The following is a 13805-nucleotide window of genomic DNA, read 5'->3' as shown; positions in this document are numbered from 1 at the left end:
CTCTTCGTCCTGTCGCCGAGAACAACCGAAGAGAGTCTGGCACCGTCCTCTTGGCACGTGCCTGGGAACGGGCTTTCCGTGGAACGGGCTTTCCGTGGAACGAGTCGCGCGCGCCGGCCAGTTGGCGCCCAACAGCCGCTGGCGAACACCCCCATTCCCGGCTGGAATGCCGGGCGGGGCCGTTGGCGGCGGTTGCGGAAGGGACGTCACAGGAGGGCGGCCCGCGCTCCCCCGCGGAGGAAGGACGGGCTGCAAGATGGCGGCGCCGGAGGAGCGGCTCGTGTCGGAGGGCGAAGGCGGCGCCCCGGGCTCGGCGCGGCTCTCCCCGGCCCCCCTCCCGGAGTCCGCGGAGGCCCTGGCGCCCATGGAGCCGCCGCCGCAGAGCAACACGCTCATGGGGCTGCCCATCGTGGCCATCGAGAGCATCCTCAGCTTCCTGTCCTACGATGAGACGAGCCAGCTGCGCCTGGTAGGGGCGGCGGGGGGCGGGGAGCGCCCCTGCGGGACCGGGGTCGGGCCGCCGGGATCCGCCCGCCGGGACAGCGGCAGGTGCCGAGGTGTCGGCGGCACCGGCCGACCCCCGCCGGGGAAGGGGCTGGATGAAAGGGAGTGGGGTGGGGTGGTATGGGATGGGGCTTGATCCCTTCTCCAGGCTCGCTGTGTGCCTCCATACACGCATTCCTAAAGGGCTGTTACCGTCTCTTACTTCTTTCATTCCTTTCGTTCTCTGGGAGAAGACAGTGGGCTGCTGGAGGCTTATTTCAGCTCGTGGCTGCTTGGGGTGGGTAGTCTATTGTGTCTCATGGGTGTGTTTATTTTTACTTATAGAACTTAAGCCAAGAAGTGTAGGAGATGATGAGCCTGCTGCTCCAAGAGCCAAACCTATCTAGAAATAAATGTAGGACGAAAAAAGATGTAAAAAAACCCCAACCCTTGTCTGTTTGAAAGACTGCCTGCTTCTTACAGTCACTGTGGTAGATCTAATAAAATACGTTACCTCTACCTCTGATCTTGATGACAAAAAAAGTGCAGCTGTCAGTGATGAGATCAATGTATATCAATATTTAACTGCCCGCATAAGGAGCTTGATGTAAACTGTGTCATGTTATGATAAGCTGAATCTCCTGCGAGGTTGTAAATGGAATAATAGTGAGGGAATTAATGCACAGCTTATGTAACCCTTAGTAAACGTGCATGCACTGTACTGTTTCTATTTTAAGAACTCGATTACCCCAAACTGGCTAATATTTCAAGCATATTTCTGCAGAAAATTAGACTGCTTGTGTCCTGGATCAGCAACCTCAAGTGTTGCATCCTGACTGTAACTTTAAAAAGCTCTTCAAGCAGAAAATCTGTTCTTATTCACACTGTACAAAGCACACCGGTTTCTAAATATTTCTAGAGCATGCTGTCAGTCCACTGAACTCTTCTGCTTCTTCTGTGAGAGTAGGTGGTGAGTCTGTAAAAGGAATGTAGTACTTTGAGTAGAATATCCTGAGTTGAAAGGGACCCACAAGGATCATTCAAGTCCTACTCCTGGCCCTGCACAGGACAGCCCCGAGGATCTCAGGTGGTACTTACAGTTTGAATTAAGGGAAGTACATCATATACCTTTCAGGTATACTCAGTGTTTCATGGTCTGTATTGCAGTGCCAGACACAGCCCTTGGCTGCACCTTTCCCATTCATTTTATAAATGAATGTACCTGTGGCAGCTCTCACCAGTCAGTAGAAGGCTTTCTCTTTCTCTAGCACCAAGTTAGTGTTTGTAAGCAATGCTGTGTTGGCACTGAAGCTGAGAATAGGAAAGGTGATGGTGTAAGGACTAAACCAGGTGTTTAACTCTCAGTGGTACCTGGGAAATAAAATGTAACACTTTTACATTTCCTTATGTAGCACCTCCAAGCTTGCTTTTCCAGAAGATGGCTGCCCCTTTCAGAAATACACAAAATCAGACTGGAGAAATGTCAACTCTGAAACATACACAGAACAATGCTGGGCGTAAAATGAAGGAAACTATTAAGTTGGTCTTTCCCTATTTTTAGTTTTTGAGTCAGTGACAGCCAAGAAAATTTATCTCCATCAAATTCCTTACTATTCCCTTAAGCACATCAGAAGGCATTCACTATGAGCGTTCTTCTGAGAAGAAAGTAGCTTTTCTTTGTCAACCAGCAGTAAAGAATCAAAGCTCTTCTGCTTTGACCCCATAAGCTTAATCAGCTGGGTCTTTCAGGTGGATGTTCAGAACTGAAGGTCTTCTTTTGGCAGTTCACTGAGAGGCAGACACTGAATGTTTTATGCAACTCTGGATGTTGTTGGACAGAGAATTAAGGTAGCCTTTAAAAATAACAATGTCTAGGCATAAACTCATAATGAAATTTCATCACTTTCTGATTTTTAAAGGCAACAAGTAGCCTTGGGAAAGACTTGTATATTCCTGCTCTAAGATGTCTTACGCAAACAGTAAATATTTTTTTTTCTGTGAGAACTGACTTGAGTTGCATATCAGAGATGAATGAGTGTATATTATAATAAGTAGTATTGTGCTAAAGATACATTGCAGGACCACATTAATTGAATGACAGGGAATAAATTGCTTAGGTCTCATGCCTAAGCATAAAAATGTGCCCGAAAGCAGCTTCATTAATCCCTTAGAATGTGGCATCCCATGGGATAAAACATCTTGAGGAAGGCAGGAGGATATTATCTAGGGCATCAATTGACCAAACAAAATGTGGATTCCCTAAACTAGTCACTCTGATGCATTCTCTGGATCGCAGCATTGAAGCAAATGGATGTCCTGATATCTTACTTTGGATCACCTTAGCTCACTGATCCATAAACAAAAATAAATTCCTTGAACTGAACTGGTGTTGGATCTGGAGTGTGTACAAGATGACAGACTAAGCAGTTGCCTGGGTGGAACAGCAGCACGTTTTCAGATTAAAATGGAGATAGGGGCGTACATTGTTTATATAGAGCATAATCTCAGGCTTAAGATCCAGAAGTCTTTTTCTGTCAGCAAAGGATGAGGTAAAGAACATTTCCTGCTTGTGATGATTGCCATCAGGCAAGGCAGGACCCTGGGCCCCTCATTGTGCAAAGAAGCATTTGCTTTCCTGAGCATAATGCTTTTTGCTATTCCTGGCATTTGAAAGCATAAATGAAGCACCTACTGGTTAAACAGTGAAGTAGATCTAAAGTAACAGAGACTAAACAATAGGTATTCAGCGTGCAGTCTTGTCTGATATTATGTAAATCTTGAGCTCTAAAAATTTTGTTCAGATAAAGCAAATGAGAGGGAAAGCAGCAGCATTTTGCTTTCAGCCCTTTTGAGTATTTACTTCATTTTCTTTCTCTGATAGTCATCGTGACAGAAACACAGAAAACCCAAAAGATACTTATGTCTGAAGCTGTAATGTTCTGGACAAGCTGCAGCCTAGTGTGCGTGCTGATATGGAAACTAGCTGTTTTCCAGCTTTTGAAGGCTCCTTCTAAGGGGATATTTTTAGTGACTTACAGAAGCTTTGAAATGTTTACCTCAGTGGGATAATAATGAAATTCTTATATTCCAGTTTCTTTTGCAGTCACATGTCTGAGCCTGGAAAGGCACTTCCGTTCAGGTTATGACTATAGCAGTCTTGATTAGAACCAAGCAATCCACAGCCTCCTTCCATGCCCACTCTGAGGAGAAGGTTATCTTGGATTCTGACACATCAGAAGTGACTTAGATTCTGCAGAAAACTTGTGTGTTTGTCTTCTGCACAGCGCAAATAAGGACTGATAGCCTTTGGACAGCACGGCTTTAGTATTCCCAGTTCGAGCCCAGTTCTGTATTTACAGGCATTTCTATTTTAAAGATTCTTGCTGAAGTCATCAACGTTTTGCCACTTACTTTACCCCAGAAAGGCATGTTATGAAGTGTGGTGTCTGTGTAATTCCTAAGAAGAAGAATGTGTAGTGATTCCAAATACTTTAGGATGTTTTATGTCTGTTTTGGACTTGATTGTCTGATAGTGAAACTTGGAAGAAATAAGACATGCTTGAGGAAACAGCAGCTAGTAGATTGTATTAGTTTGTTTACAAATGAATTGGAAAATTAGTTCATAGGATCATAGAAAGTTGTTATTGCATATAAGTCAGCATGTGAAGAAGCAACCTCTCATCCTGCTTTTCACATGGACTTAGAATATCTTTCTAGCCCTGAAATTTGAACACAGGGGCTGGTTGGACTGGACATTTGAGGAAACTCAGGGTTTTCCAGCTCCCTGACTTGAATAAGAAAATATTCACCAAAATTTGCAAATACGAGTATGAGGAAATTTAACATTTTACTTCCTTACAGTCCATTGAATAGTGAGCATCAAACCGTCTTGGACTAATATGGATATTTAAAAGTGTAATGATGCTACTTTGCGTATGACTGCTGACTGTGCAGTCTAGAAGAGATATATCGTTCCTATAAATACAGATGCCATACAGTTTACATGGTGAACCATCTGAGAATTGAGATGATTGGTAAAATAAGTTGCAAACAAACACTTTTTGTTTCTGGTGGTACTTGTTATCTGTTTGGCGTTTGGGTTCTAGGCGTGGTTATTGGCATAAATAGGGGTAATGTCGAGAAACTGGAGCAAATAGTTCTTCATGCTGTGTAGCGTCAGCAAATGAATAAGATTAAAAAAATCCAGCACGGTTCGCGTTACCCATTGCGAGTGCCTTGGCTGTGGGAGGGTCAGCACGCTGGAAGGTCCTTTCTGCCACCAGATGTCAGTGTGCACGTGGTTAAAATCGCTCTCTGCTTTCTCCGAATCCGTAGCCGATCGTGTCTCCAGGGTTGTTTTTCCCTTGTGCCGAGTAACTGCAGAGCTGACGTAGCCCTAGTGCAGGTACTACTAGCGCCTAGTTCAGGGATTTGGTAGCATTAGAACTACAAGAAAGCTGTAAAGCCTTGTGCTCAAAACCGGTATCAGATCTGTGCACTCCTAATACAGCTCAGGAAAAAAACTGCGAGTTTCCTCCTTGCTGTAGTTGAAGGGCCAGCATTATTCCTTATGCACAGGAGATGACTTAACTGGATCAGTGAATGTGGGGCAGAGTGTGCTGAGACTGTACCTCTGTAGTTTGCTTGTCTGATCTTTCTCCTTTGACTGTTAACAAGGAAGATCTAATAAAAAGAAACACAGACAGATCCACAGTATTTGCTTAATGGTTTGTTAATACAGATCTGTTTGAAAATAGTCAGTTCTCACAGAACTTAAACTAGCTGACTAGAGGAAGACTCAGAAAGCAGAACTTCTTTGTGTAGTGCCTTTTATATAAACAGAAAGTAATGGCAGGCTTTTCTGGAAGAAGTGAGAATCTTCTTCCTCAAGGTATAAACTTACATAGACTTAAAAGTTATGAGATGAAGTGTATGAGGGAAAGGAGTGTTTATTTAAAAAAAAAAAAAGAGAAGCTAATTCATTGGAATGCAGGGTCAAAGTGGAAATTGTGCACTTTAGTACTTAAAAAAACCACCCCAAACAGTTTCTAAAACAGTTAGCTCTTGTCTGCAGAACTGAATTGCAATGGCTTTAAACTTTTGTACGAGTTGGCTTTGTCCTGTAACTGGTAACTTTGTGAAGGTTTAACTTTAGCAGTTTATTATATCTTCTGCCGCTGTTAACATCCTTTCTCTCTAAATCTCTGGAGGAGACAGGGGAAGGAGACTATTGGTCTGTTAAATGGAGAAGAAAGTACTTTTTTATATAAAAAGGAATCTCGCTTCATGTGTACTGTGTTGCATATGCTTTTACATTTAATTGTAGCTGACTTCTAAACATAAGCTTTAAACACTGGCAGAAAACCCTCACGATTTCTTGGCTTTAAAGGCTTCTTTTTTGAAACTACAAAATACTAACTTGATCTACGAGAATCACTCTGGTGACCAAGCTAAAAGCCAGACACAGGCATTTACAAACTTCCATTAAAACCAGAGGAAATTGTATCTGCTTATATATGGGTGGCATTCAGCCTACTGTCTCTTGTTAGGCAATATCAGGAGATGAATTTGTGAACGTAGCTGCTCCTTTTTGGAGTAGCATGACCATTGTTGGAGATGGTGAGGCCTTAATCTCAGCTGCAGGTTTTGCTCATTGAAATGGAGCAAAAAACAATAAGAGAGTCTTTTACTACCCAGCAAGTATGGATAAGGTAATAGTACAAGTGACTTATAGCCTTAATTGAGCCTTAAGATTTCTTTTTACTTAAATACAGGTTTGTAAGCGAATGGACCTGGTTTGCCAGAGAATGCTAAATCAGGGATTTCTGAAAGTGGAAAGATACCACAACTTGTGTCAAAAGCAAGTTAAAGCTCAACTTCCAAGGTATGTATGAGTTAAAATTGTAATTCAATTTAATTGTGTTAGATTCTTTTAAGCAGATTATTGAAAAGGAATTTTTTAATGGCTAATTCCATTTACATATCTTGAAAATTTGAGTCGTTTGGTTTTAATTTGTTTTTTTTTCCAAAAGCACCTTGAGCCTAAAATTTAATTACAGAATAATGGTGTGGAAAGTGTCTCTGACATTTCAAGTAGAGTGTGTTCTGTATTACTCAACTCTTCTGGCAAGTCAAGCAAGGACTCCTAGGAGTGAATAAATGCCATTCCTTTTCATGACCAACTGCCTTCACTCATGATTTATCAAAGACTGCCTTAAAGAAAAGCAGTGACAAGGATTAAACAGGGGGAAGGAAGAGGGGTTTGACGTGTGAGCATTTCTGGGAGCTAGTTTCTCACTGAAGCAATGTATTTCTTCCTCTTTCCAGTGAATAAGTGCAGGTGCTGCTGTGTCCTATGAGATTTCCTAGAGTGAAGAAACTAAATGCTGCTTACCACAGAGATCCTTTGTCAAAAGAGCTTATATCTCAACCTAAAATTTGTAGCAAGCACTACTAATATATTGCATTTATTGTGTCAATTGCATTGAAGTGCTGACCATAGGAATGGGAGGGGATAAAAATATTCACACCGATTCAGTGTTTACTGCTAGTTAGTACTGAAAGCTTGTTCTTAAATAGTTCTAAATCACATAAAAACTTTGTGGATCACATAAGATGTAGAAATTATTTAGAGAACAAATTTTGTCTAAGAAAGTGAAGTATGCTATTACTGGCTGGTTCTCAATCTGTATCTCTTACTTCCATGAAGACAAACGTCAGTGGTTACAATTTCAAACCTCAGAGCACTTTAAGGGTGAAATTAACTTGAGCAATGTTGCAGTTGGATTTTTGTTGACTCCTTGTTAAATCAGTGTCACCTTATGGTCTGTCTTCTACTCTAGACGGGAGTCAGAAAGAAGAAATCACTCATTAGCTCGCCACGCAGACATCCTTGCTGCTGTGGAAACAAGACTCTCTCTGTTGAATATGACTTTCATGAAGTATGTGGATTCCAATCTCTGTTGCTTCATACCCGGAAAGGTAAAATGTAGACTACATTATGTGAATGTGTATCTGTGTTTAAAAAATAAGATTGTGTAACTTAACCTGGCACAGCTGAGGCAAATTAATATATTTTGGGTGTATATATATGTAAAAACTGTGTTTCAGATACTTGCAAACAAATATACAAGCCAATACTCTGTTTTACCAGGCAACCTGAAATGAATGAACCAGACTGTATTTAAATATTAATTATTTTAAATTTGATCTCTGTTTGCCCTTAGATTCTCTCTTAATTCTGATGCTTGACTTATGGCATATACATCCTCTACAACCTTTTAGGAAAATCACGTGATCCAGGCTATCAGGAGATGTAGTAATTTAGACAGTGTATGACACTAAGCACTCAAGCAGGAATATTTTATGCACATTTCTTAAGGGTTTGAGGACCTCAGATTAATTGAATAAAGATATCTGGTGTCTGGAAACACTGTTCTGTATTACAGTGGGCGGTGTATTTTTGTACAGTAGGTGGAATTAGTTTCAAATGTAAAGTGTGTTAAATGTGAATATTACTGAACAATTCTGATGTTCAGTACCCCAGCATTAAATATACATCATCTGGTGTACACTACCCCGGCATTAAATATGAATTATGCAAGAGAGATGTACCTTGGAGATCCCACTGTTTATTAAGCTGTGAAAACAACAGTGCACGGGGCAATTGATGAAATCCTGGTCAGAGGAAGACTAGTGCAGCTCAGGGATGAAACGAGATCAGAGAACATCAGCCTGGTGCTCTGTTCATTGATTTTTCCATGTAAGGTTTGGATATGTTGGTACTACATTTTCATGAGCAGATAACTGAATTGCACGGGGATGAATGGAAAAGTTATCTGTTGGATTTGGGGGCAGCATGCAGGCATTTTTGCACTCAGTGTGGTAGGATAGGCTGTGGGCATGTAATGTATTTTTGTCTTGAAGAGGTAACTTTTTCTGTACACTATTGTTGACTTGATATTTAATTCATTTTAAATAACTATAGTGTAATATATTCTTATTTGACTTTGCATTGTATTTTTATATATACACCATGTATTTTTAAAAAATTAATATAACAAAGTCGAGTGAACTTAAGTCCTTGATCCTCACCTAGTAAACTAAATACTTCAAAGAAATGTTGCCATGCTATTTTGAAGAGTAGATGGAAAGGCATTACTCAGTCTAGACCTGGGGTGTGCAGCAGTTGGGCAAGTGAGCTTGCCAGCCATTTTCCTTATGGGCACTGACTAGTAAGGACCTTGGTTGTATTTCGATATAACTGCATTGCTTCCCTCAAGAAGTTTTGCCACAGAAGTGCCAGGAGTTGAATTAGTGTTAAAATATGCAAACCCTGATTTGAGGTTTGGCATTCTGTGAGGGTTCCTGGTGATAGCAGAGTCCTGCTGCAGGTTTTATGTTGAGGATGTTGTTGTTAACAGGATATAATGTGGGTGAAATTAGGGAAGTCTTTTGTAAGTTTGTTACTTGGTGAGAAACTTTAGTCTTATCTAGCTTTTGCAACTTTTTAGCTAAGCTTCCTTTATCAAAACACAGCTCTTATGATCTGTGTTCTTCAGGAAACTCTTCAGCCATTTGTAATCCTGTGAGAAATACCTGTGTAGTTTTGGCTGAGAGACCAGCACTCCTATCTTGACGTGTCTCAGACTCTAATTCATAGATTAGTGACACACCTTTCATCTCTCTGTATCTCTCCTAACCAAAGGGCTTGTTTGCCAAACCTGTTAAGGGAGTTATGTTTTCTGTCAGTAGTGGATTGATGTTTTCTAAATTAATGTCTTTTGGACTTAATCTGAATTTGCACTATTTTGGGTGTATGCAAGTGGACTCAAGTAAATATTTACAGCTCTTCAGACTGACATAATGCTAATTTTTGCTACTTCAGTTATGTGTTTCATAAGTAGCTGCATTAGTGGCTGCTCTGCATTGGGGCTTAGAGTATCTTGCTTCAGATTCTCTATAAGGAAATTATTATGCTCTGCTGAGTATAGATTATGTAACTTAGAAGTCAAGTATGGCTATAGTAAAACAAAATTTTGCATAATAAGCATTATTTAATGAGTTTGAAGAGAGCTGTTGTGATAGACTAAGTGAATAGCTTCTCTGATATATCCTGAACAGCACTTCATTTCAAAAAGCTGATCTAGAACTAAAGCACACAGTGGTATGCAACTGTTATGTGATAAAAGCCCCTGAATATGCCAGAATTTTTAGAATGAACTGAAATAATCTTGCCTTTATCAGAAAATCCTAATTATTCTTAAATGTTTTAGGTAATAGATGAAATTTATCGAGTGTTAAGATATGTAAACTCTACAAGAGCTCCTCAGAGAGCTCATGAAGTTCTTCAAGAACTAAGGGACATTTCCTCCATGGCTATGGAATATTTTGATGAGAAGATTGTTCCAATACTGAAAAGAAAGATGCCTGGGTCAGATGTATCGGGACGTCTGATAGGAACTGCCCCAGGTATTAATTCCAACATATAGTTAAGTTTTATTTAGTTTTTCTGTAAAAATTCACAGCACTGTATGTTTTTAAAGCTACCTCCCTTAAATATGAGCTGTATTACATAAATATTGATGATACTTGTTTTTTAAGAATGCTAATTGAAATTCATTTGCTTTGAAATTTAAGGAGCCTTTGTACTACCGAAAGAACAGTCACTTCAATGTATGTTAGAATTATGCATAGTGTGTATTCCTTAAACAAACGCTTTTGTGCCACCAATGAATGAGACTTTATCATTGCATTTGGTTGAAATTTGGCACATGAGACGACAACTCGATGCCTTTTATTTTTGGGACAATCAGCAAATGAATTTGCCTAAGCTGTTGTAGTACGTAGAGAGCTAGAACATACTTGTAGGTACTTTTTTACTTTCTTGGGGCACTGTTGTATACACTAACAAGCAAAATACTTACAGGTCATAGTGAAAAGACAATAATTAAAATAACAGTCTGTAAGTAAGCAATTAAACTGGTCCTTCATATAATCTTTCAGACTTTCCAGAACTTTCGTGAACCAAAGTCTAAGGTAGTTGCCTGGATGGCCAAAGGCAAAAGGCTGGTAAAAATGTAGCATTTTCCCTGCACAGGACATCTTCACACTTCAGAAACTGTGAAATTAGCTCCCTAAAAGGATAACTTAATAAAAATTGAAGAAAAAAAATTACATCTTAAAAAAAAAAAGATAGGTCTAACTGCAGGAGATGCTTGCTCTTTCTTGTATATCCTCTCTACCCTTTTAGCCATGTGTATACCAGCTGTTAATTATATCTTGTTAATTATACATTCATTTTTAAAATTATATATGGTTTAATTTTTTTTTATTATATATGTTAAATATATATGTTAATATATATTGAGCCTCTTGGGTGAGGAAGTATTACCCAAAAAAGTAGTTGAGGTCAATTGGCTTTTCAAAGCCAAGGCTTTAAGGTGTATAAAAGTGCCTGTCTCATGTTGAGAGAGGAGCATAACATCTCCAGTGGCAACCCCTTAGTGCCATGTAATGGTAGCTGTGCTGGCATCCTAACTGACAAAAAAGAGGAGGAAAAGGAGGATGACTGTTCTAGGCTGTTCCCGACTGTTCTGTCTGCGTAGCACTTAAAAGTTGCATCTTACTTGCACAGCATTGCTTGAAGAGTAAAATATCAGAAAAAGTGATAGATGTCTTTTATGGCAGAAGAAGTGAAAGAAATTATACAGTAGCTGTTAGTCTCCTTGATTTGCAGGAACTTTATTAGAATCAACAGTTCCAAGCTCAGATTCCAGTATGGCTTTAGTACTTAGGAAGAGTGATTCTAAAGAAGCATGGGAAGTAAATTCTTTTCTTCTAAAATGTAAGTTACACTGAAATATCTTGTTAAGCCCCAAATCAGAAAATTTTAGAACTTTAGCTGCCTGCAACTAAGACGGCAGATTTTTGCTGCTGTAATGAAAGATATTTATTTACTCTAACTATTCTGTATTAAGTAGATGTGTTGTGGGTTTTTGACTTAACGTCTGTGACAATAAGTCTACAGGACAATATCTCTATGCAATTTTTGATACAGCAAAAGGAGGGGGGCTTATATACAGGAAATGAATGATGAGCTGTTTTCCAGACTATAAGTCTGGAAAAGCTGAAAAAGCTATAAGTATTTTAAATTAAATTGTGCTTTGAGATTACCACACATTCTTCTTAGACACCTAAATGACTGTAAAGCTGTTTACATGTTCATGTAACTTGCAACTGGTGTCCAGATTCATGTTTGGGGAGTAGGGACAAGCAAAATGTGAAAACTGGGACACTATTTTTACCATGAAGTTTTAGAGGACTAATCGTACTTCTCTCTGAAGTTCCAGGGCCTTCTGCAGCACTGACAACAATGCAGCTGTTCTCCAAGCAGAGCCCTTCCAGGCAGGAGGTCACCAAACTCCAGCAGCAAGTAAAAGCCAACGGCACGGGCTTGACAGCACTAAAGCGGGAGATCTCCGAGCTCCGCATCAAAGTGCAGGAGCAACAGAAACAGCTCCAGGATCAAGATCAGAAACTGCTTGAGCAAACCCAAATCATAGGTGAACAGAACGCCCGGTTGGCCGAGCTCGAGCGCAAGCTGCGAGAGGTGATGGAGAGCACAGTAGGAAATTCCTCAGGTTCTGGCTCAAATGAACAATCTCCTAGAAAACGGAGGAAGGCGGTGGATTCCACAGACTGTCCTAGGAAATCTAAGCGCCTTCGAAACAGAAAATAACCTGGGAGGAAATGACACCTTCAGGAGGATACACTGCTCTAGTAGCCCAAGCAGGTCTGCTTGTTTGGATACTGCNCCCTTTTTCCAGGCAATTCCTCCTATCCATTGACTTTTCCCCTGCTTCCTCTATGGGTGGGCCTAATGCACAGAATCTTTAATATTTGCAATAGTAAAACACCTCTTAGACTTGAACAGTTATTTTCTTTCATTGACTTTTCCCCTGCTTTCTCTATGGGTGGGCCTAGTGCACAGAATCTTTAATATTTGCAATAGTTACATACTAACCAGACCTGCTCTGTTATGTTTTGAAGGGTTAACCTTTCTTTTTTTCCTGTGCAAACGTGTTTAAAGTAAAGTTATTTGTGTTTATGCATATGTTCACAAAAAATCTTAAATAAATTGTCTTAACTGACTAAAAAGTTAAGCGTAAAAACAGATGTCCTGTTCACTTGAAGGAAAGATCCACTTTTAAAATCTTGTTTTTGAGAACTTGACCTTTTTTGTTACAAGTGACCTTGTCTGGAATGTCTGAAAAGTAGTTAATACTTTTTGGGGTTCTCTGTAATGAGTAAAACTGACTTCTTAAGCTACAGTATTGGCTATATATTTTTGTAAACTTACAAGGAAGGGCCTTCTATCCAGTCTTCACATGCACACACTCTGGTTCTAGGTCTTGGGAGCCATATTTTACATTTGCATGGGTAGATGCATGTACAGCTTAGTCAGCCTGCCAAAAGCACTTGCCTGAAATTGTTCCAGACTCTGGGAGAGAGCACAGAGACCTGTAAAGCAATTTCTTTGTTCCTCAGCCATAACTTAGCATCTGCTTTCAGCACAGCTGCTGTTTTACAGTGAGGTGGTGTTAGGGAGTGGCAGGAGAGTTTGAACCCTGCCTGTAAGGCAGGTATTGTTGGCCAAAGCTGGAGAGCTGAGAAGAGGCCTTCACTTGGTTCATAGGCCAACGTCTAACATGGATCAGACAAATTGTCCCTACACTCACCAAGCTTGGGGGACAACATTTGAGTGAAATGCTGTTTTGTGGGAAAACTGAAACTATTTTGTGTGTCTGTGTTGGGGTTGAGGTGGAAATTTCTCTGTAACACTGATGACAATATTCTAAGCTTTCCTTATCCTGAAAGGTAAATAACTTCAGACAAAGCTTTAATTTCTTTTGCACTTCTGTTTTGAGCTTGTAACTGGAAAAGCATGTCTTGCACTGTTCAGTCTCTCTGGTCACTTTAACCACCTCAGAGTTGTGTACAGTGATTATTCCCCTCCCCATCTGTATATTTTTGGAAACTTATACAAATACCATTGTCCTTGGTTTTGTTTTAATGTACTAAACTATGTAGCTTTATCATTTGACTTATGTTTTCTTTTTTTAAACTAGCTGCTGCTTTGGGTTTAGGTGGTTCTGAATTCAACTTGGGATGGCATGGAAGATGCAAATGCTGCGTTTGTAGCTGTTCACAATCTCAGTACTATGGGTTAAAGTGCAAGTTTCTCTTTCATTTTGTACAGCTGTCAGCATAACACAGTGGCTGTACTTAAAGCACCAAACAAACAAATCAGAAATTGTCTG

At 40.1% G+C, this 13805-nt stretch overlaps 1 protein-coding gene across 2 annotated transcripts; it reads left to right on the top strand.

Moving 5' to 3' along the window:
* Positions 1-235: 235 nt before the first annotated feature.
* Positions 236-13580, top strand: FBXO28 (F-box protein 28). Of its 2 annotated transcripts, XM_017812788.1 has the most exons (7): positions 236-469; positions 6258-6367; positions 7326-7464; positions 9759-9954; positions 11222-11329; positions 11829-12338; positions 12395-13580. In XM_017812788.1, the coding sequence occupies exons 1-6, from the start codon at positions 257-259 to the stop codon at positions 12221-12223; spliced, it is 1161 nt and encodes a 386-aa protein (XP_017668277.1). In that variant the 5' UTR covers positions 236-256; the 3' UTR covers positions 12224-12338; positions 12395-13580. The 2 variants fall into 2 exon arrangements, with proteins under 2 accessions (XP_017668277.1, XP_017668278.1); XM_017812789.1 differs by lacking the exon at positions 11222-11329.
* The last annotated feature ends 225 nt before the right edge of the window (positions 13581-13805 follow it).

Source organism: Lepidothrix coronata, unplaced genomic scaffold (assembly GCF_001604755.1).
Source record: "Lepidothrix coronata isolate B3197 unplaced genomic scaffold, Lepidothrix_coronata-1.0 Scaffold38, whole genome shotgun sequence".
NCBI classification, from domain to species: Eukaryota; Metazoa; Chordata; class Aves; order Passeriformes; family Pipridae; genus Lepidothrix; species Lepidothrix coronata.
The sequence above is the reverse complement of the archived record's forward strand: the minus strand, read 5'-3'. Positions and strand labels throughout refer to the sequence as shown.

Bases quoted from the DNA above. Each gene is read 5' to 3' on its own strand.
- FBXO28 (XM_017812788.1), top strand. From the start codon at position 257: ATGGCGGCGCCGGAGGAGCGGCTCGTGTCGGAGGGCGAAGGCGGCGCC. The intron at 6,368-7,325 runs GTATGTATGAGT...CTTCTACTCTAG, and splicing joins GTTAAAGCTCAACTTCCAAG to ACGGGAGTCAGAAAGAAGAA. The intron at 9,955-11,221 runs GTATTAATTCCA...CTTGATTTGCAG, and splicing joins TCTGATAGGAACTGCCCCAG to GAACTTTATTAGAATCAACA.